This window comes from Lepidochelys olivacea (genome assembly GCF_965140295.1).
Source record: "Lepidochelys olivacea isolate rLepOli2 genome assembly, chromosome: 25".
NCBI classification, from domain to species: domain Eukaryota; kingdom Metazoa; phylum Chordata; order Testudines; family Cheloniidae; genus Lepidochelys; species Lepidochelys olivacea.
In genome coordinates, this window is record NC_140435.1 from 19046676 (window position 1) to 19071317 (window position 24642).

The window sequence follows — 24642 nt, forward strand, 5'->3', positions numbered from 1 at the left end:
GGGTCGAGCAGTGAGCGCCCTCCGCCCCCGGCACCTTGGAAAGTTGGGGCCTGTAGCTCCAGCCCAAGAGTCGGTGGCTGTACAAGGAGCTGCTTTTTATTCAGAAGAGCCGAATGTGGCTCCGGAGCCACACGTTGGCCACCCCTGGTCTAGACTTACGAACTAGTGGGGTACTCCTTCACTTCTGCTGTGCAGGGACTAGGAGAAAGAGTATATCTGCAACTTGGTAAGTAACCTGTACTAGCGAGTCACACAGACTTCTGATTCCGCAAATACCGGACATCACGATGTTCAGAGAATGCTACAGACAGTTTACTTGGAAGGGACATGAGAACCTCTTCTCAGTGCAAATGCGGCTCTCAGATAGATGTCCAGGGATTACACGTCTTGTTTTACAGCCCACTTTTATTCATTCATTTCATCTTTCTTCCTCTTTCACACATCTCAGTAGCGTACTGTAGGGTAAATGCTGTAAACGCTTCTCATTTGGAAAATATGGAGTTTAGATTAAGTTAGTTTACTTTAAAAAAAAAAGAACAACAACAAAAATCCCTCTACACCACTGATCCATCTCTCCTCTCCCCACTCTCCTGGTCCTTCTCCCCTCCTCCAAAGAATTTGGATCATGTATTCAGAAAAAGGTGGATAAAAATAAATTATTTTAATCATACTTTTATATAAATTAAATACATTTTTGTTTTTAAAAAACAAAATTAACTGAAATTAGGACAACCATTGTTAAGGCCTAAATTTACTATAATCTATTAAAATCACTGAATGTAAAAAAATTAATATTAAGCAGTCTGCTGTCAAAGTTTTCAAGCAAGTGAAACTACTTAAGTGGTGGAAGTCACTGGCCAAGCACCTGGAACCAGTTTGTTGAAATGCTATACCAGCTTTTGACAGTAGTAACAGCTTCTGCAGGTCCAGAGAGAATATTTTCTTCATGTGATTTTATTCAATTAGTTAAATTCAGTGAATTTTGAATGACCTATTAAGAAACCAAATGGGAGCTGAAAAGACAGAAAAGCTTGTTCTCTGCTTCCAATATACGAATATGAACTAGGTGTGGTTGGGTGAGATCTACTAGTTCTAAAATCTTAAAGGACATGGTGCCCAAAAACAATCATTAATTAAACTACAGTTAATACTTTTTTTGTTTATTAAATCCCCAAGCATCTGGCAAATAACATTAAAAAAATGTAAAAAGTTAAGAATCAGATTAAATGCACGTTAAACTATATAATTGCTTAAATAAAAGTGTACGTAGTATATTTTCCTGGTTACCAAAAAGAAGCACCAAATGTAATAAGTGTAAAGGCTATATTTAGTTGCAAATTAACGTTTCAAAGGTTAAAAACCAATGAGAATGAACTTCTTTTTAGGAAAAAAGAAAAGGAGTACTTGTGGCACCTTAGAGACTAACCAATTTATTTGAGCATAAGCTGTCGCGAGCCACAGCCCACTTCGTCGGATGCACCCAGTGGAAAAAAACTGAATGCATCGGATGAAGTGAGCTGTAGCTCACGAAAGCCCACGCTCAAATAAATTTGCTAGTCTCCAAGGTGCCACAAGTCCTCCTTTTCTTTTTAAGTAATACTGCGTATACCATATTGTTGAGCTTAGTGTATTCATATTAAGTAATACTGTTGTCTAAGGTTAACAAATCCTTATTAGCCTGTCAAAAGTTTTAAGCCTCTAGACAAACTATCTTCCTGCTCTTAAAATCTATAGGATTAGGAGAAGCCGTGAATCTAGGTCTGCTTTGTCATGAAAAGAAAAGGAGTACTTGTGGCACCTCAGAGACCAACCAATCCACTTGGTTGGTCTCTGAGGTGCCACAAGTACTCCTCTTCTTTTTGCGAATACAGACTAACACGGCTGTTACTCTGAAACTTTTCTTTAGGAAAATAACTAAAAAAAATATAAATGCAAAACAAGATTAAAATTACCTAAGTCATGGTTTCCTACCTGCAGATTTAAATCATAATTAAAACTGGTGCCATAAAATCAGTCCACCCTTGGTTCACAACTATAAAGACTTTTCAGTCACTTACAAGAGACACCTTATGCACACCAGACTGCCTCAAAATCTCGCTTGAGAATGTGAGAGCAAAGCAAAGGGACTTGGGAGGGAATTCTGTTTTGGAGCAGAACTATTCCTCCCCAAGTGGAAAAGACACACACACACACACACACTCTTTTTCTTTCTTTCAGTTAAATGGAAACCACATGGAAAGAAAAGCAAAATATGAAAATGATGTTTGACAAACCCAGTCTGACAAATGTGAGGACAGGGGTACTGCACTTCCAACTATTTTGCCTACTGAATTCTTCAGCGAAGACAAGATCTGGCTGAACAGAGTACAATGAACTGTGAATTATATTTTCATGGTAATAAGAAAAGGAGTACTTGTGGCACCTTAGAGACTAACCAATTTATTTGAGTATTATAAATGGTTTCTTAGTCTCTAAGGTGCCACAAGTACTCCTTTTCTTTTTGCGAATACAGACTAACATGGCTGTTACTCTGAAACCTTTCATGGTAATGGAAGTGAATATATGATTTTAAAAAAATGCTTCAGTAAAACTTTACTGAAGATACACAACAGCCTTACAAAATAGAGCTCCTGAACAGGATACAGATCTGCATGTTCAGTACAAAGTAAAACAGGAACACTTGTCAGCATTTAGCTGCCAGAGACATTAGTGGCCTAGATTCAAGTTCAGAATACAACATCCCTCCCAGCCCCCCCCAAAAAACAACAAATTTTAGCAGCCTTAATTGTAAGTTAACTGAATTGCATTTTCCCACCAGCACAAATCACTTTAAAAAAAAAAATCAAAGAGGGCTTTAAACTAGGTTCACCGGGGGAAGGAGACCAAAGCCCTGAGGTAAGTGGGGAAGTGGGATACCGGGAGGAAGCACGAGCAGGAGAGCGCAAGAGGGGAGGACTCCTGCCTCATACTGAGAAAGCAGGACAACAGCAAGTTATCTCAAGTGCCTATACACAAATGCAAGAAGCCTGGGAAACAAGCAGGGAGAACTGGAAGTCCTGGCACAGTCAAGGAATTATGATGTGATTTGAACATCAGAGACTTGGTGGGATAACTCGCATGACTGGAGTACTGTCATGGATGGATATAAACTGTTTAGGAAGGACAGGCAGGGCAGAAAAGGTGGGGGAGTTGCATTGTATGTAAGGGAGCAGTATGATTGCTCAGAGCTCTGGTATGAAACTGCAGAAAAACCTGAGTGTCTCTGGATTAAGTTTTAGAAGTGTGATCAACAAGGGTGATGTTGTGGTGGGCGTCTGCTATAGACCACCGGACCAGGCGGATGAGGTGGACGAGGCTTTCTTCTGGCAACTAACAGCAGTTACTAGATCACAGGCCCTGGTTCTCACAGGAGATGTCAATCACCCTGATATCTGCTGGGAGAACAATACAGCAGAGCACAGACAATCCAGGAAGTTTTTGGAAAGTGTAGGGGACAATTTTCTGGTGGAAGTGCTAGAGGAACCAAGTAAGGGCAGAGCTCTTCTTGACCTGCTGCTCACAAACCGAGAAGAATTAGTAAGGGAAACAAAAGTGGATGGGAACCTGGGAGGCAGTGACCATGAGATGGTCGAGTTCAGGATCCTGACACAAGGAAGAAAGAAGAGCAGCAGAATATGGACCGCGGACTTCAGAAAAGCAGACTTTGACTCCCTCAGGGTACTGATGGGCAATTAATCTCGTTGTTCAACAATAACGGAATACCATTTATTTAAATATTTTTGGATGTTTTCTACATTTTCAAATATATTGATTTAAATTAAAACACAGAATACAAAGTGTACAGTGCATACTTTATATTTATTTTTTATTAAATGTTTGCACTGTAAAAAACAAAAGAAATAGTGATTTTTCAATTCACCTCATTCAAGAACTGTTTATCATAAAAGTTGAACTTACAAATATAGAATTATGTACAAAAAATAACTGCACTGAAAAATAAAACAATCTAAAACTTTAGAGCCTGCAAGTCCACTCAGTCCTACTTCTTGTTCAGCCAACTGCTAAGACAAACAAGTTTGTTTACGTGTACAGGGGATGCTGCTGCCTGCTGCTTATTTACAAAGTCACCTGAAAATGAGAACAGGCATTCACATGGCACTTTTGCAGCTGGGATTGCAAGGTATTTACGTGCCAGATGCACTAAAGATTCATATGTCCCTTCATCTTCAACCACCATTCCACAGGACATGCGTCCATGAGGATGCTGGGTGCTGCTCGATAATGATACAGAGCAGAGCAGACTGATGCATGTTCATTTTCATCATCATGAGTCAGATGCCACCAGCAGAAGGTTGATTTTCTTTTTTGGTGGTTCGGGTTCTGTAGTTTCCGCATCGGAGTGTTGCTCTTTTAAGACTTCTGAAAGCATACGCCACACCCAGTCCCTCTCCGATTTTGAAAGGCCCTTCTGATTCTTAAACTTTGGGTCGAGTGCTATATCTATCCTTTGAAATCTCACATTGGTATCTTCTTTGCATTTTGTCAAATCTGCTGTGAAAGTGTTCTTAAAACAAACATGTGCTGGGTCATCATCCGAGACTGCTATAACATGAAATATATGCAGAATGTGGGTAAAACAGAGCAGGAGACATACAATTCTCCCCCAAAGAGTTCAGTCACAAATTGAATTGAGGCATTATTTTTTAACGAGCATCATCAGCATGGAAGCATGTCCTCTGGAATGGTGGCCGAAGCACGAAGGGACATATGAATGTTTAGCATATCTGGCACGTAAATAACTTCAATGCCTGCTACAAAAGTGCCATGTGAATGCCTGTTCTCACTTTCAGCTGACATGGTAAATAAGCAGCAGGCAGCAGCATCTCCTGTAAATGTAAACAAACATGTTTGCCTTAGCGATTGGCTGAACAAGAAGTAGGACTCAGTGGACTTGCAGGCTCTAAAGTTTTACATGGTTTTATTTTTCAATGCAGTTATGTAACAAACAATCTACATTTGTTATTTGCACTCTCACAACAAAGAGATTGCATTACAGTACTTGTATGAGGTGAACTGAAAAATTTTATCATTTTTACAGTGCAAATATTTATAATAAAAAATAATATACACTTTGATTTCAATTACAACACAGAATATATATGAAAATGTACAAAAACATACGAAATATTTAATAAATTTAAATTGGTATTCTATTGTTTAACAGTGTGATTAAAACTGCGATTAATCACGATTACTTTTTTTTAATCGCAATTAATTTTTTTGAGTTGATCGCGTGAGTTAACTGCGATTAATCATAGAATATCAGGGTTGGAAGGGACCTCAGGAGGTCATCTAGTCCAACCCCCTGCTCAAAAGCAGGACCCATACCCAATTAAATCATCCCAGCCAGGGCTTTGTCAAGCCTGACCTTAAAAACTTCTAAGGAAGGAGATTCCACCACCTCCCTAGGCAACGCATTCCAGTGTTTCATCACCCTCCTAGTGAAAAAGTTTTTCCTAATATCCAACCTGAACCTCCCCCACTGCAACTTGAGACCATTACTCCTTGTCCTGTCCTCTTCTACCACTGAGAATAGTCTAGAGCCATCCTCTCTGGAACTACCTCTCAGGTAGTTGAAAGCAGCTATCAAATCCCCCCTCATTCTTCTCTTCTGCAGACTAAACAATCCCAGTTCCCTCAGCCTCTCCTCATAACTCATGTGTTCCAGATTCCTAATCATTTTTGTTGCCCTTCGCTGGACTCTCTCCAATTTATCCACATCCTTCTTGTAGGGTGGGGCCCAAAACTGGACACAGTACTCCAGATGAGGCCTCACCAATGTCGAATAGAGGGGGATGATCACGTCCCTTGATCTGCTCGCTATGCCCCTACTTATACATCCCAAAATGCCATTGGCCTTCTTGGCCAATTGACATTGACAGCCCTAGTAAAAACATAAATAAAGAGAAACAGTAAACATGAAATGGGGCAGGGATGTGGAGTAGACGAGGTGGCGGGAGAAAAGGGAGCTGGGCTTGGGAAGAGTATGGAGTGCTACTGGAGAGGCAAATTGGACAGACAGAAGACTTGCTCCCTAGGTCTGCTGCCTCCCTAGCTACACTCTAGCACCGGTTACGCCAGACTTTTCTGTGTCTCTACTCATCCTGCTCCCCGACTGAGGCTCACCAGTGGAGTCCCAGCCTGAGAGACTTAGTAAGGTTTGTCAGACCAGGTCTTCTCTGTGGGGAGCTGTGTGTTCAAGCAGAACTATCTGGGAAGCTCGACTCAGAGCAAGGCTGGCAACATTTAATAGAATTTGCTGTGACTTTGAACACTGTTGTTGTTGAAAAGCAGACCATGCTCATGTCCTACGAAGGAAAAGAGCATGTGAGAAATCCCAAGTATAAGAGCATAATGGTAAGTAAGTTACAAGAGCGTGATAGGTAAAATTTTAAAATGAGCTGTTACTTTATTTGTTCCTGAATGGAAAAATACTGTTCCCTATATTAGCAGCATTACCTAGAAAATTAAAGCTCTGCTTGCTCTCTCCAAATATATAACTTTGGTAAGGGAAATTCCATGGTGAATAGAGGTATTTAATCCACGCTCCAAACATCAATCACAGCATAATTTGAACCACAGAGACAGCAGAGTGACTCCAGAAGGAATGACAATATATCTTTAAACGGCTATACAACTAAACAGCTGTGTAACAGTCACAGTCAGAATCAAGCCAGTCTCTATTTTATTTTGGGGAATGGGCAGGAATTGAGCAGTAAATGTTAAGCTTCAGATAAGTTAAAGGATGAGCTGCAAGAGCTTCCCTGAAGTGAAAAGGCCAGAGGCTTTAAAGCATGTTCAGCACCCACAACTGGTGCCAGATTCTCAGAAGAGCACAGCGCCCATTCAGAACTCTTCACTACACGTGAACGCTTCAGTTCCGAAGGGGAAGAAGCCTAACTATGAGAAAGCAGAGCAGTAGACGAAGGACAAATTTCTCTTCCTAGAGACACATGGCTCATCTTTTAGTTACTGCTGTCCCTATGCATGTGGATTTTCTATCAGTCTGTGATATCTGAGAGGAGAATTTTACCACACAGCATGTCACTCACTGCAGCTCAAACACTGAACAGCAAAGTACTCATCAATACAGCAGTCATTCAGGATGTTTCAGCCCGGGGAACGCAAACAGTTACTTTATGTATCTTGTCTCTGCAGTGACAAAACAACTATTTTTAAAAGAAAGATTCCTGAGCTAGAGGAAACATGGTCATTCCCTGCACTGCAACATCTCCAAAAGGAGAAAGTGAGAACAATGAACAAAGGAGGAGGAAGCGTGAAAACCAAAATTTCAGAAATTTAAATCACACAGAAAACTAGACAAAATTCTCCCTCCATATTCTCTAATCACTATGGATCAACCTGAAGCGTTTAAGAACCCATTGCCTTGGCATCTAAGCACCAAATATCAAAATGAAGAACCTACATTAAGTTTAATTTATTAAACTCCAAATATAAAGCTCAGCAAGTTTTATTTTATTCCAAAACAATGATCCTACTGAGAACTTTGACAGATTGACTGACTGCATTTTGTCTCAACCTCAGTAGTTTAAAAAAAAAAGGGGGGGGGGTAGAGAGAGAGAAGGGATAAATTCAAGCAGTCAGACATGATCAAGTCCAACAAGACAGGAGTCCAAGGGACTGGGGCTTGGGGGGTAGTGAATAGTTGCTTGAGGTCACCAGGTAAGCCCCATAAGAAGTGGCCATGGGGTTCTCGGGACAAATGAAAACCAAAGTACAATTCACACGAGCTTACCTTAAGCTTAGCAAAACAGTCACAGACTTTAAGGCAACCTTGGTTGAAGATTATTGTGGAAGGCACAAGAACAGAAGCAGCGAGGGTCCAGAAACGCATTCACCTTGAGAAGAACTGTCATTTAATCTCTGCCATAGTTACCAGGAGATGAGTGTGCATGTTTGTTAACACTTTCACCACTTATGACTGATCAAAAACAATTAACTTTAAAAAAAAAAAAACCTTCAGGCAGGGTGTCAGAGAGTAAGAACATATACATTCCTACTGAGAACACCAATTGGAGAGCTCTTGAATTCAAAGATAAGTCAGTCAAAATACAACTTATCAAGTATGTTTTTCAAGTTGGATGTCAATTAAAAGTGTTGCTACTCTAAATATTTTGACCAAGTTTTGTAAAAGGAAAAGAAAATATATAAGTTGGTGTGCGTAAGAGAATGACTTTGCAAGCAAGCAAACTAAATGTGTATTCACTTTTTAAAGTTACCATACAAATACAGAGTTGAAATGTAAACATATATATAAAATCACATTCTTCATTTGAAGAGAGAGCACGTGTACATACACACAGATCATTAAGCTGTTTCCAAATTTAAAATTTCAGTAGTTTTCTTTATAAAGGAAGCTAGATGAGAGGTGGATGATGGTGTTGTATTGGGGGAGGGGGATCTTGAAGAAATTGCCATTAATTAGTCAAATAGCTGGGGCGGGGGGAGATAGATAAAAAAAAAGTTACAGGAACAGTTTAAAAAGCAGCTTAGGGTATTGTTATATATTTTAGAATGGGGTCCTTTTAAAAAGGAAGCTCTGCAATAAGAAAATTTTTGAAAAATTAAAATGCCATAAACTTTCTTAACCATGCTCTTCTTTACATTTGAAGAAAAATGTACATCCACATTTGAAATAAAGGTAGCAGCTTATGAAAGAATATATATATTAGTACTTAGACATATTGAATGGCAGCAAGGAGGGCACAAAAGCTGCCAGCAGGGCATTCTCAAAATCTAAATAATATTTTTCTCTGTATTCCTACCTCTTTGACAGTGATCGTGGGTCCAGCAGCGTTCAATGAAAATGCCATTTATTACAGTAGGTGGGCAGTTGCTTTTTCCTTTCACAGTTCCTGGACACACATCTCCACACTCTTCTGTGTCATCCTTGTTGGCAACAATGTAATTGTCTTCCACAGAGTCTAAAATCCTAGACCAGTCGATTGTGGACAAGTAACACAGTTCATTGTTCTTCTCGATCCGCACTGAACCTCGAGTAATGTTCATCAGATTATAAAGGCCAATCTCTTTCAAGTGAACCATCTCAAAAATGACCAGAGCATAGTTAAAGAAGAGATGAGTTCCTCGAATCACAGTGAGGTTGGGAAAAAGCCCCTTTAAACTCTCTAAGCCATATACCCGAAAAAGCAGTAAGTAGTCCGTAATCATCGTCAGTTTGGGAAAGCTGAGCTCACGGAAATCTTCAGGCTTGGTTTTAAACATCAGCAAGATTTGCAAGTGGCCCTCTATCACAGTGCAGTTCTCAAGCATATTCAACCGGGTCAGGTTATTCCGAATGTCCATGCTCCCGCAAACTGGAAGGCAAAGAACAGAAATAATTAAATGACAATTTTCTAAAAAAATATATGTTCAACTGCTGTACAATACACTGCAGTCAAACATGACTGGGTGCATTTTAAAGTAGTACGGCTTAAGCACTAGGAAATATTGCAAGGAACAATCCTGCATATATGAGCCTGTCGCTGTGGGCTAGAAGACTTCATAGGTAACAGTAGTCTAGATAGCCACCTGGCATTCACAAGAGTCGAATAAGCATCTATTCAGCAGAGGATTTTTGGCAAGTATTTAAAGAGAACACCATACCTACCTCATGTCAGCTTATGCAATTAATACAAAAGAACTTAATGGGAGTAATTGGGCAATATGGCATCGTATGGAGGGGACTGAGAGAGTGAAGCAAGTTTTGTGAAAATGAAAGAACACAGCCTATATTCTAGCTTGGCCTTTATTGAGAGGGTAATAAGAACATTTCTAGATTAGTTTATTTTATTGTTTTTACATTCCATGGTTGGAAACCTTTCCCCTGCAATATCTAGTTAAGCATTTTATTCAACAGAACCAATAATCCAGAGAGAAAACTGGGAAAGTGAACAATCACACAAGGCTCAAACTGGTAGAAAAACAGAAACATGAGACCAGGCACCAATGAAACAAAGAACCAAAGAAACCTGGTGTATTTACAACTTTAGACCAACATTTCTCAAATGCGGCCATCTGGGGCTTTTCTTACAACCACAGCCTCCTGGGCTGTGATGTGGGGGAGGCAAAGTAGCGGCCCCTCCCGCTCCCCGTTGCTCCTGGATGCACCGCCTTGGTGTTGGTTGCTGGAGACACGGGGCTTTGGACTCGGCCGTGGGACTTCAGGCTTCAGTCCCACGCTACCTCCCCTGACCTCCCAACCAGAGCTTAATTTGTCCCCAGGCTTGCCAGGGCTAAGCAAGTCTGCTGTGAAAACCAATACTTGATTAATATCACTTTTCACAACAGACTTACTAGCTAGCAATAAATAAATTACAATGATTTGGACATGTATATGTGCATATTTGTTTGTTTTTCCTAAAGCTAATAAAAAAGCGTGAGAATGGCCACCAGCTCTTGCTGGTGGCCACACTCTGAAGCCACCAAATAATTTGTCCTGAGAACCTCTGCTCTAGACACTGAAAAAAAATTCACCAAGGAGATCAATTGCAACAGCTGGTGCAGGACTGAGTGACAGCGCAAAATCCACAAGTGACTGAGTCTTTTCACAAAACCAGGCTGAGAACCACAGTATCAAAACACAGAGTCTACTGAAAAAGCCTAACTACAGGAATAAGATGTATAGCAAAGCCCAAAACAAGCCATTGCTGAAGTTACCCGCTCAACCATTGCATCACAGATCTCAGGCCTTCTGTCTAGCCACACCGCCAAGTGAAGGAACCAAATCTGGGTTCTAATTTTGAATCTTCAGCTCAGTCCATCTCTCCTTAAGGCAACAGGGGAGGGGAGGCAGACTCTGTCTACTGATTCTTCTTTCCCTTTTCAACCACCCCAGGCTGAACAAGCTGTATTGACTACTGCCACTCTGTTCCCTGTGACCCACAAGCTCTTGCTCACCTGTACAGAATGCACAAATGCATCATCTTGTTCTTCAAATCAGGTTCACTGATTGATCACCTGAGAGGTGGTTCCAGAGAGGATGGTTCTAGACTATTCTCAGTGGTAGAAGAGGACAGGACAAGGAGTAATGGTCTCAAGTTGCAGTGGGGAAGGTTTAGGTTGGATATTAGGAAAAACTTTTTCACTAGGAGGGTGGTGAAACACTGGAATGCGTTGCCTAGGGAGGTGATGGAATCTCCTTCCTTAGAAGTTTTTAAGGTCAGGTTTGACAAAGCCCTGGCTGGGATGATTTAATTGGGGATTGGTCCTGCTTTTGAGCAGGGGGTTGGACTAGATGACCTCCTGAGGTCCCTTCCAACCCTGATATTCTATGATCACATGTTTCAGTATCAAGTCAAAGTTATCTTCCTTGGTTTTCCTACCCTCCGTGGAGTTGCTCCAGCTGTTGTCACAGATCTCGTCTCTCTCTCTCTTTAGATCTCTCTTCATCCCCTCTATTCTTTTAGCACCAACCTGCTCTTCCCTTTCAAACAATCTTTCAACTGTTAATGCAAAATTCTTCTCTCTACACCCAACACCATGACCTCTCTAGAACATCCTCCCTGAATCTCTCCCCCTCGTTAACTCTCAATTGCCTTCCCAGTCTCATTGAAAAAGGTTATTCCCCCCCCCCCCCACGCCCTGCCTCCACCTACTATCATCTGGAATACAGTTTGTATTAACACTACACAAACTAGGTATTATACTGAATTCCAAAGGGAACCATAGCTAGCCTCTCCTCTGAAGGGGAAGGCTACTAGTTATCATCAAAGGATTTTTGGAAATGAGGGAAATGAATTGATTCCAGAAAAACAAATACAGTTCTAATAATTAATCTACAAGGCAGTAAATTTTGCATGCACCATAAAAATGCACATGGCACTTGGACTGGTAACATATCCACATTATAGGGCTCTTTGGCATTTTTAACAAAAGTACCATTTCTTGGCATTTTTTTAAAAGAGACAGGACAAAGCTTTGTAAGGACACTATGCATTGTCTAAGGGGAATCTGGTAACCCTTTGTCCATCTTCTTGAATTTCCGGTAGTAGGAGAAGGGGTTTGATAGGATAATATTTTGCCTTTTTATCCCACAAGTTCTCTTTTTAAAAAAATTCTGTTCATGGAAATATTAAACAAAATCCTGTGTGCAAGATGTTAACACCAATGGCAGGGCAAACTTGCTTACTAATCAGCACTGGATACAAGGAGGGTTCTACAAGTGTACACAGCCTCTGGATGGTCAGATATAGCATACATTTCATTGCAGCATCCCCAGAGACAGATAATGAAGCAGAATCATACCCTTGCTGGTAACAGCTTGCCTTCCCAAATGGAGGATAACTGCTTCATTCAGGTGGACAAGGATGGAGAGGAAGAGAGGTAAAAGGCCAAAGTGAAAAGGTGAGATGGTAGCAGTAGTCAAATCTCAATTTGTACCAGTTGCATCTAACCTGTTCTTGACATCACTTTGAGGATACTAAGATCCCCTTAGCATACATCCTTCTTTTCCTGTCATAGGAGAAAGATATGTGTATTCTTGGATGCTTGTAAACATTCTGCCACCACAAAATAAAAGTCAAGTGGAAAGTGAGCTAAAAACTTACTAGAACAGAAAACCAGTATTAAATCTGGGTGGGTTTTTTTTCTTGGTTTGTTTGCTTTTATACATCAATCCTACCTTTTATTTGCAAGAGGCAATCTGCAGAGCAGGAGCTACTAACCAAAATGTGAGTAACATGAGACATACTAAGCCTATCCCAGTGTTAGTTAAACTTATAACTCCTTTAGTAACTGGTTCTAATCTTAGTATTTGGAGTTTGTATTGAGGTATTTAAACGTGTGTGTCTCTAACAGCACTGGACACTGCAGTCTCCTTAACCTACCAAAATTCCTTTGGAAGCACTCTTCAAAATGATCCCTGGTGACAGCTATTCTGATTCAGAGTCTACAGCTCCCCTCTCAAAACTTGCATTTGAAGATCCAGGATTTTCTATTTGGACATTAAAATGTCAGACCAATCACCTACCTATCAAACTGTGTGTAAATAACAATGCTAAACTAAAACAGTTATCATTAATAACATTTACCTGTATGTCTAACTCCATACCTGAAGTATACCAGTAGATCTACTGGTATACTTAATGAGCAATCTTTCTGTGCAACTACCAGTAAATGCCTTTTAAAACAAAACAGTGTAAGATCATATAGACTTTTCACCTCTATTTTTTAATTCTATTGCAAATCATGAACTTCTATCTTGATTATACCGTCCAGAGCCAGTAACCTAATTCAATTAACATCCATACAAACATCTCTGCTGCTCTGATTGCAACAGATGCCACCGGAGCACTGCATGTATGCACTGTTTTGTTGCTGTGAGATGAAAGTTTTAAGTACAATTTGCAGACTGTCACCCTTGACTGAGTCCCCTCTAAAAGGCCACAGTTACAGGAGAATAAACCTCCAAAAATTCTTTACATCCAATTCTGTTCTTAAAACTCTTTAGCCACTACTCAAATACCTCACTGTCAGTAACCATCTTTCATGGTCACTCCTTCTACCTGTGATCTTTAGATAAGTATCACAGATCAGGATCAAATCTTCCAAAATGGAATTCTTTAAATCTGTTCCGATTAATCTGAATTGAAGTCAGATTTTTTTTTTTAAAAACCAAAAGCTTTAGATGATTTTATACACAAAGCTTTTAGCTGGAGTAGACTTATGCAGCTGTATTATAAACATGCACATTTATGGCACCACATAATAAAAACAGCTTTAGAAGAGAGGTGTTTCTAAACTCCAGACCCTGTTCATGCTCACAGAACTGTTTGTGGCAAGCGTATAGTTTCCATACTTATCTGTAAAACACTTAGCACACTGCTGGCACTGCACAAATTGGTGTATTGACTATTAGTGGTGCAGCTGAGTGTTACTATATGGAAATTAGAGTAACAGCCGGGTTAGTCTGTATTCGCAAAAAGAAAAGGAGAACTTGTGGCACCTTAGAGATAACCAATTTATTTGAGCATGAGCTTTCGTGAGCTACAGCTCACTTCATCGGATCCACGGTATGCATCTGATGAAGTGAGCTGTAGCTCACGACAGCTCATGCTCAAATAAATTGGTTAGTCTCTAAGGTGCCACAAGTACTCCCTTTCTTTATATGGAAATTCAAGACTGAAAGTCGGCTGCTTTTCAAAACACCAACAACCGAGGCACATTCAGTCTAGACAGATCATTTTGTGCCTCTTCATTTTACCTGCTGTAAGGCGTGTGATGCACTTACCTGTGATTTCTACCATGGATGTCATCCCTGCTTTCTGCTGAGGTGTTTCAATTAAATTTCTATGGAAAATTGTTTTATTAGCTCATAAACAGGATACATTTATAACTTTCATACTTGTGAGAATTCTCCTTGTCTAGTTGCTTTGATATCTCAGTAAACACTTATCTCTGCACATGCAGAAATCCGTTCCTGAATCAGAATCTACATGAAGACTGGGTGACTGAAAGCTTTAGAATCCACATTCCAAGCTTCTTATCAAAACAAGAGGCAGCGAGTGACTTTTAATTATAATTGTAATAATTTAGCCATTTTTCTAGCACATTAATTGCAAAACGTGGCTTGCAAGTAAGTATAGAATAAATCTTAAAACAGTACTGCATTATTCCTGCATTCACTGCCATGGAAGTACCTAGCACACATACTACTAAGATTTGCTTTCAGCCTAAAAGCACAGTACTTCACGAGCTGGCCAACAGATTGTCTTAACTTGGTTTTATTACATTTACTTTAATAAAGCCAATAGGAGTAACATTATGCAACTGAATTCAGATTTTACCTCTTTCATAAACCCAAAAACATCAAGTTAGCCACCAATCTAAGAGTACTTTTCAATGTTTGAGACCAAAGGACACTACACTGAATGCAAAGGCAGTCTAGTTTAAAAAAAGAAAAGGAGTACTTGTGGCACCTTAGAGACTAACCAATTTATTTGAGCATAAGCTTTCGTGAGCTACAGCTCACTTCATCGGATGCATACTGTGGAAAGTGTAGAAGATCTTTTTATACACACAAAGCATGAAAAAATACCTCCCCCCACCCCACTCTCCTGCTGGTAATAGCTTTTCTAAAGTGATCACTCTCCTTACAATGTGTATGATAATCAAGTTGGGCCTTCCTCCCCCCCCCCCCTCCCCCGGAGAGTGGGTTTGCATGTGTGGGGGAGGGGGGTGGAGAAAATCTGGATTTGTGCTGGAAATGGCCCAACTTTAATGGCTTACTGAGTCCAATGCATTCAAAGACACTAGAGTTTGGGATCTTGCAGTAAAACATGCTCAAAGTTACATATTAAAGGGGATCATGGTGCATTAGATTCAACTTTAAAAACACTTAGTTCTATTTTGTTTGATTCATTTGAAAGCATAAGAGAAGCAAAGCTCTTTGCAAGGGCATGAAGGAACACACTACAGGGAAGGCTTGTTTCCCACAACACACTTCTTGGGTGCTGGAAGCACAAGGCCTTCGGCCACATGCCACAATATACATAAGCCCCACTCACGTGTTGCCATTTTAAGAAGTTACTCACTTGTGTGAGTTTCTTGCAAAACTACCACACCTAGCAGTTTAATGGCAATGAATATTCTGATCTTAGTTTTCCACAGATCCCTAACATGTTCTTTTAAAAACAATTGTACTTAGTTTCTAGGAAAACCTCATAGCAATTGTTCATAAATCTGATTAACTGCAAATAAAAATTAAACCTGGCAATATTTGGACTGAGCAATAATATTGCTCAATGGGATTTTTTTGGCATTATATCCAAGTTGCTTCAAAAATCATTAGCAGAAGAATTTTACAACGTGCACAGCACATCAAAATGTGTGCCTTTAAAAGCAGAACAGGGAATCTTGTGAGCAGCTAACAAGAACCCCTTTTACCTCACCGATGCTTCTGGGTAAGGTAGGAGGGAATCAAAAAACTCTCTCACTGGGCACCCCAACCATGAGAAATATTGGGAGAAAATTAAACACATCTTACACGGATGGTTTTAGTATTTCTTCAGAACAAGTTAGAAGGGGAAGAACGCTTTCAGGACAGCAAATGCACGTTGGGGGTGACACCCACAAAGGGGGGCTTTCCTCCGAAGCCTTAAAATTTCATACAAACTATTACATTTAGCTCAGCAGTCTCATCTATAGCCACTATTTCTGCCAACCTAGTAACTAGCCTCATATTAAATTAGATAATAGCTAACAAGATATGAAATAATCTTGGAGGGAACTAGGGGAAAGTTCATTCTAACAAAGAAAATGTTTTCAGCATCATTTTTCCATTTAAAAATCTAGACATCTCAAAATAACAAATACACTTTTAAATTTTTGGCTATCCCAAGAGGCCAACAACTTTGCTGGAGGTCTTGTTGCTACTTTTAATTAAGTGCCAGGACAGCATGCTATTTGGAGCAATGAAGAGGAATCGACAAGAGAAGTAACATGATTATTAGTCAATCGGTGCCAAGCATCAAAGCTTCAACAAACTCTTCTAAGGATACTTTGAAGCAAGGAACATGCACTTCTCGGCAGCCACACAGAAACGGCAAAACTGATGGCTAGGGAGGCATGTTCTTCTTTCATTATTTTCCCACTGGTAGATTCAAAATGTCTTGCCAGAAAATAGAATATTTTCTATTAAAATTTAATTTTAGAAAGGGTTCAGGAGTATTATTAAAGGTAAAAGTCAAGCTATTCTTCATGAAGAACATTAATCGACTACCCAATAAAACTTACGATAATCTGACACTTAAAACATAGGGTTCCTCTAGCAAAAGGAGAAACAACAGAAAGAAAAACCACTACAATAGGTTGTTGTTCAATGCATAAACCACAAGCGCAACTAAGATAGGATTGGTAACACAATCAGCTTAATCCTTGGTTTCTGCTTACCAAACGCACAGGTAACAAGTTGCAGCAGACAGAGTTGTTACCCAGGAGCAGCTACTTTGACGTGTATAAAGCTCTCTCTGATATAATTTAAATATATACAGTTAACTTCTAAGAAATGGAAAAGACAATAAATATTACTCAAGTCTTTTCCATAGGAAAGAAATTACTATCAAGAATAAAAGCTCAGAGTTCAAGGCCACTAGACACAGATGTAACAGACTGCAAATTATTTAGAACATGGATGCAATGGTAAGTTAACTATCCAAGTCTTTTATCGCTTAAGAGTTAGCATTAGGTGAATCCCTAGAAAAAACAATCACAGTTCAAGAGCTTCTTTTCTAAAATAACCAACAACTTCTTTAAAGGCACAACCTAGCTAAGGTTATAGCAATTTTAAATGAAATTCTATTGAAACTTTTGTAGAATTTCACATTTCTGTGGAAATTATATTTTTTAAAAGAATTTATCTATTGACTTACAAGGGATTTTTATCATGACTTCGTATTCTATTCAGGTTCTCATTCTATAGCCATCACCATGCTAAGTGAATACCATTTCATGGTACATCATAAAGTTATACAGTGAAGAATATTTTATAAATCTTCAGAACTGTAGAATAGAAAAAAAAAAAAGCTTTTTCTGAATATATTTGTTGAATTCTACCCAGCCATTTGAGCCTTCTATTTGTGCTACAACCACTCTCATGTCAGCCCTATCACTTCATATTATCAAAGGAAGAAGTGGTTTTTTGTCCCCAGCTTCTCTCAGCAATTTCTTCTTGGGGAAAAATTCAGCAACAAATTAATATGAAAACTGGTCAAATTAGCTCCCAGAAGAAAGACAAAAGTTCAGAAGCCAGTTATTAGTGAGTTTTTCTTAAAGACAAATAAGCTGAGTTCTTCTCTGATGTTGGTTTCAGAGTAACAGCCGTGTTAGTCTGTATTCGCAAAAAGAACAGTAGTACTTGTGGCTCTAAGGTGCCACAAGTACTCCTTTTCTCTGATGTTGGAAACTTTAAGAAAAGGGATCAAGCCTCAAATATTTGCTCCACCATACTGTATATACTAGGGTCCACCATAGCTCCCACCAAAGTTGCTGACAAAATTCCCAGTGAGCCAAATTCTACCTATGACATCACATAATGAATTTGGACCACTGATCTCAATGGGAACAGGCACAAAGCCGAGGCTGCGTGCTCTATCTCTCCACCATACAAGAAAAAGGGAAGGGGCAGCCAAATAGGACAGCAGCCACATGGGACAAGTAAAAAAACATCCTGCATCCTCAGTTATCAAGCTATTCAGAGTAACTTTATTTTAAAAAAACAACAAACCATTTCTAATCAAGCCACCAAGAAAGAATCAAATGGCAAGGTACAACCATTTTTCTAAAATACATGCCATAAAGACAGGCAGAGCCTCTTGTACAAACTAGTTTGGCAGCAACACCAAGGTACTGAATGGAGAAACCACGTCTGATGTCAGCTTTGGTTTTCAAAATACAGTGACTGGGAAAAATTCTGGAACCTAATCCTTATTTATCATAAACAGTGTGGCTAATAAACCTCAATGACTCGCTACTCCAGAGCTTTGTTTCTTTATCCATTAAGACTGAGATAACATAGTACTGTTCATGAAAATAAGATCAAAGACCATTTAACATATTTTATTAACGCTACAGTTTTTAAAATGTATACAGCCTGCCTCAGTAACTGCATCATTAAAAGAAAACAACATTCACTTTGCTCAAACTAAAAGCATGACACTTCACACATCATAAACTCTTGTTTTGAGGAATAAGATATGGGAAGAGGAAAGAGGGCTTCTGAGTATTTCTTTTTCTTACTTGTATGACAAATTCTGAATCTAGTGACTGGGGTGTCCACCTTGCTGAGATGAGAGGTCATGAGTACTACCAACCAGGTGAGACCTCAATGCAAGGGACTGCAAAAGCCAGTTTCCAATCTACTTTAATAATGGCTTAACAAACAGAAAAAGATCTAATGGTTAAACTGTTTAATTTTAATCTTCAGTTTGCCACCCCTGATAGTGAGGTCTGTGAGGTGAAGCAGGTTCAGAGGAGGCTGTGATGAAGGTGAGAGTCTGTTCATTTACCCTTAAGTTCCCTCAGATGACCTTGTGAGGCAGCTGCTGCATTCATTCTTGTAGGCAAGAAAGAAGACCTCTGCTAAAGCAAGGGCAATCCCCCTGTGTCCTGGAGACAGCTTCTCCTGTGCCAATCGCACACAAATGCCATAGCTTGGCCTGCTGCACTCTGCATTCTGCCCCAAACCTGGGATTCGATACCATTTTTATGTTCTATACATTAAAGTTATCACAGGAGCCTATTTCTTTACTGCTGGGCCTGTCCTCTACAAAGGCAAAGGACAGACTGGAGCAACCAATGATGAATCCACTGGGCCAAGGTGTTCAGAACTAGTCAACCAAAGGGTGAAAACGTAGATATTAGAGGAGTTTGAGTTCAGGTAGAAAGCTCTCATTGACTTCAGAGGAAGCAGTAAGGCCTCAAGTCTCTGCCATGGTGCAGATATGCTGCCAGTCTCACAAATGACAAGTTGTTTTTTTTTACTTCTACAACACTTTCAAACAATAAGCCTGGCAGCTTAAATTCATAACTTTGCTAGATGCTAAAAATCATGGTCTTAATAAAGACAGTAGATTTATGGCTCATTACAACACTTAGTAACCCACTAACCCCCCTTTTTGCCCTATGATCACAGGGCTGTTAACAGGCCACTTCGTCTGGAATGATCCCCTAAAACAGCGGTTCTCAAACTGTGGGTCACCACCTCATTTTAAATGGAGTCGCCAGGGGTGGCATTAGACTTGCTGGGGAAGAAGCTGAAGCCTGAGCCCCACCGCCCAGGGCCAAAGCTGAAGCCCAAGTGCTTCAGCCCTAGGTGATGGGGCTCAAGTTACAGGCTCCCCCCTCAAAGCTCTTGGGCATTGGCTTTGTCTGCCAATCCGAAGCAGTGGGACTTGGGCTTTGGCAGGGCTTGGGTGAGCTCTGGCTTCAGTTCCCCTTCCTCGAGTCACGTAGTAATTTTTGTTGTCAGAAGGGGGCCACGGAGCAATGAAGCTTGAGAACCCCTGCCCTAGAATATTTGCTACTTATGATAAACTATCTGTTCAATCTTGTATTTAGCTGTGACACCCTCCGTACCTTTTCCAGACCTGAAGAAGAGCTCTGAGTTGTTCAAAAACTTCTCTCTCTCACCAACAGAAGTTAGTCCCATAAAAGATATTTCCTCATCCACCTTGTCTCTATAACTTTTTTCAGCAAGTTGGCCACCCCAGGACTGCCCTCTGAAAGGTTCACCAGGTTATTTTTGGTGATAAGTGCTTTTCATTTTAGGACCTCTCCAGGCTGCAGAGCACACGGAGGACAGTTTCCCTTTATAAAACAATATTTCATGGAACTCTACAACTGCAAGAGAGAAGGCCTGTATAACTATGGTGACAAATGACTTTTTCATATTATAAACTCACAGGACCAAAATTGACTTCTAGGGTGATGCTCAGCATATGACAGAACTAAAAGAACTGCAGGAAGGAGGGGCATCTTTTAAGGCACTTTACAAACACAGAGTTTTACATGTGGTCTAGTGGTTACAGCAGACAAATGGGAGTCAAGACTAAATTGAAAATTCTTTGGACTAGGGACCTCATGTTCCTACCTCATCTGTAACTGCGTAGGACGCTATTGGCACTATATAAATAATAAAATTAAGTAGAAATATCCTTAAGTTCCATTCTGGGCTCTGCTATAATCTGACCCCAGGGGCATTGCCCCCATTTCTCTACCTGTAAAACAGAAATAATACGTCCCTATTTCACAAGGCTGTGAGGATTAATTCATTATGTTCATAAACTCAGGTGCCATCCAAGAACAAAAGGTGCTACAGAAAGCCACAGTAGCAGCCACTTGTTTGTAACAGTAACAATTTGTAAAGAACTTGGAGGTCACTGGACTAAAGTTGTGTCAGTGTTAATATGAGTGTTTTGCACTGGAAAGAGAAATCTTCACATATATCCACAGGCCACAGTTTGGGCTGCTTGCTGACTATATCTCAACTTCTAGATGAAAAATACAGTCGTACTCCTTTTCAAGATTTATATTTAATCATTTTTTATTTTTTTTAAAAGCCTGTGACTGAAGAGGGGGAGGTATTTTTGACTACATGACCAGCCAAAAGCCTGATTTTCCAGCAGTCAAAGGGTACAAAGCAGGAACCACCCTCTACCACTGTACGTATGTGACAAGTCCATCGTTGCAGGATCTGGACTCTGAACCAACCGACTGATATTACTTCCTTTTGTAGGAAATGTTCCAAGTACAATGAAAGTTATTAAATGAACAATTTCAGAACTTAATTCTCTTTATGCAAACATTAACTAGCAGGTCCTTTCATTTTCTATAAAAAACAAACAAACATTTTACCTTAAAACAGAAAACTCTAGCTAAAATAACGTCTTTAAGCAAGCTTATCCAACAAAATCAGCCATAAAACACAATGGTCTGACACTAGCTAACTAAGATAGCTGTGAGCTTCATTTATTAGTCTCCCCAATCCCTCCACTGCAGATTCTATTATTGTTTTAATTTAATTTCTCCCCACACCCTTGCTTTTAATACCTGTAGACTGCAAGCCCTGCTTAAGAATATTTTTCTGGTTAATTTCAAACCTTTGCAACTCTAAGCCAACACTGAGCTAAGAGCCTTCTGAAACAATATTCTGTGTTGAAATTAACCAAAAAAGAAAAAAAAGAGAGAGAAGTGAGGGGGAACTACAGTTAGAATCCTCTAACGTAGCATGGAAAAGGCTAGAGGGGTATGCATGTTCATATTTAAAACAAATTAGACCCACAAAGGCATTACTTGTAGTTATACTTTTACCCATAAAAGCTTATACCCAAATAAATCTGTTAGTCTTTAAGGTGCCACTGGACTCCTCGTTGTTTTTGTGGACACAGACTAACACGGCTGCCCCTCTGTTACTTGTAGGGTAAATTCCAACAGAAAAGCATGGGCTAAGTCTCTCAGCTCCCTATTTTATACATAGACAGATGATACAATTATACCCCCTTCACATGCCAAATGCCACATTTAAGAGAAACCGTTTTAGAACCTGATTCAGAAGTCAACTTAGAGGTCCCATTTCAAAATATTTTTGAGAAGTAAATATTAATGGCCACTAAGGTAAAGTTACCAGCAACTCAGAAAACTGAAGATTTTTCATTTATCCCCAAATCAAAATAAAACAAAAATTAAAAAACAAATAACTCCAACTAGAGCAGGGGTCGGCAACCTTTCAGAAGCGGGTGCCGAGTCTTCATTTATTCACTCTTAATTTAAGGTTTCGCGTGCCAGTCATGCATTTTAACGTTTTTAGAAGGTCTCTTTCTATAAGTCTAAGTCTATAACTAAACTATTGCTAAAAGAAAAGGCGGACTTGTGGCACCTTAGAGACTAACAAATCTATTTGAGCATGAGGTTTCGTGAGCAACACTTGCATCCGATGCAGTGAGCTGTAGCTCACGGATGCTCATGCTCTAATAAATGTGTTAGTCTCTAAGGTGCCACACGTCCTCCTGTTCTTTTTGCAGATACAGACGAACACGGCTGCTCCTCTGTAAACTATTGCTGTATGTAAAGTAAATAAGGTTTTTAAAATGTTTAAGAAGCTTCATTTAAAATTAAATTAAAATGAAGAGCCCCCAAACCGGTGGCCAGGACCCGGGCAGTGTGAGTGCCACTGACCATCAGCTTGCATGCTGCCTTTGGCACGCGTTTGCGGACCCCTGAACCAGAGCAGGCCAAGCAAAGTAGGAACAAGGTATTTTACTCATGACCCAGTCTATTTAAAGGAATTTTTTTTGTTCAAAATAAACACCCACAGTATCTTTTTAAGAGGCTCTCTCAGCTATACACAGGTGCTCCTCACAGGAGTTGAATTTCTGGGAGCTTTCAAAGAACACTTCCCTTTTAAAATTCAGACATGCCCTAGGGCTATTTTCTGTTCATTTAAGACCACTCCTACACATAATTACACTTCATACCCCAAAACCTACATTTAAGAGAGACACTGGTTGTGACAGAAAAGGTTAAAAGCCAGGAAGTCCACAGCTAAGGGTGAAGGGTCCCGGAGCCTTCGCTCCACTGCCGAGGCACCCGGCTGGGGTACAAAGGGAGCTGGGAGGCAAGCTGGCAGCCCGGCTGTGAAGCAGGGTACCAAGCTCAGGGTGTGGGGGGCGCCCCTGGCTCCCAGTTCCCTGTTTCCGCGGAACACGCAGGCGTGCTCCGGGGCACGGGGGTTTTGCATTCGAGTGATGTGGCTTTTGCCGCAGTTTATTGCGGTTTTAGTTTCATCCTGCGGTCCTCGGGGGCAGGTCTCAAGGTGTCCGTTTCCCGGGGGCGGGGGGGGTATTTGTCGACCCCCCCCCGCAGGCCGCACGCTGAAGCGCAGCTCGGCAGAGCGAAGTCGCCGTGACACCGGGGCAGGCCACGGCCGCTGCCCCCCCGCCCTGACACGGGGCGCTCCGGGGGCGGCGGCCGGGCGAGAGCGGAGCTCGGCCCCGCTGCTGCTCCCCCAGCGCCGGGCAGCGGAGCGGGAGCCCCCCGAGCCCCCCGCCGCGCACGGCCCGGCCCGGCCCGGCCCCGGGCCCGCCGCTCCCCCCGAGGGGCGCGGAGCGGGACGGAGCCGCGCGGCCCCGCGCGCCGACTAGGCCGCCCCGCCCGCCCGCCGGCCGCCGCCGCCGCCACCCCCCGCCCGCCGCACTTACTCTCCCCCCGGCTCGGGCCGCAGCAGGCCCCCAGCAGCGCCGCCAGCGCCAGCGCCGCCGCCGCCGCCGCCCTCGGCGCCATGGCCCGGAGCCGCCGCCCCCTCCCGGCCGCGGGCTCAGAGAGCGCGGGGCTGGCGCCGGGGCCGAGCCCGGATCCGCATCTTCGCCGAGAGCCCGGCGCCGCCGCCGCCCGCTGGTCGCGCCCGGCCGCCGGCCCAGGAAGCGGGAGCCCGGCCCCTTCCCGCCGGCTCCGGCCCCGGCTCCGGCGCGGTCCCGGCCCTCTCGGCGGCCGCTCGCAGCCCGCGGCTCCCGGCCGGGCTCGCTCCGCTGCGTCAGGCCGGGCTCGCCGCTGCCTGCCTGGCCGGTAAACAAGGGGCTGCCCCCGTCAGCGGCGGGCGGCGGCAAGAGGCGGCGCGGAGTCTGGCTGGGGACGGGACGCGGCCGGGGGAGGGGACCGGGGAGGCGACATCCACCTGCCGGGCCCCGAGCTGCCCGAGCCCCTCCTCACACGGCCCCGGCCGCCGCCCCCCGCCCCCCCAGCGACCAGCCCCCCGCAACCAGCGACCAGCCCCCCTTCCCCCCCGGCCCCGGCCGCCGCCCCCCGCACCCCCAGCGACCAGCCCCCCGCACCCCCAGCGACCAGCCCCCCGACCGCCTCGGCCAGCGACCAGCCCCCCTGCCCCGCCCCCCGCGACCAGCCCCCCGCAACCAGCGACCAGCCCCCCTCCGCCGCCCCCCGCCCCCCCAGCGACCTGCCCCCGGGCCCCGCCCCCCGCGACCAGCCCCCCGCAACCAGCGACCAGCCCCCCTCCGCCCCGGCCCCGGCCGCCGCCCCCCGCCCCCCCAGCGACCAGCCCCCCGCAACCAG

The 24642-nt window shown here is 42.4% G+C and overlaps 1 protein-coding gene across 4 annotated transcripts in view; it reads right to left on the reverse strand.

Annotated features, from left to right (window-relative positions):
* INSR (insulin receptor) overlaps nucleotides 1-24247 on the reverse strand; it is a 103186-nt gene extending 78939 nt beyond the window's left edge. For 2 of the 4 annotated variants that reach the window (XM_084614295.1, XM_084614294.1), the window contains exons 1-2: nucleotides 23775-24247; nucleotides 8847-9398 (exon numbers count right to left, since the gene is read on the reverse strand). In XM_084614295.1, coding sequence (XP_084470421.1) covers nucleotides 8847-9398; nucleotides 23775-23856 — 634 coding nt within the window. In that variant the 5' untranslated portion in view covers nucleotides 23857-24247. Of the gene's footprint in view, nucleotides 1-8846; nucleotides 9399-12327; nucleotides 12427-12908; nucleotides 13175-23774 lie in introns of those variants that run through there. The other 2 variants (XM_084614296.1, XM_084614297.1) reach the window with 2 other exon arrangements.
* Between the last annotated feature and the right edge of the window lie 395 nt (nucleotides 24248-24642).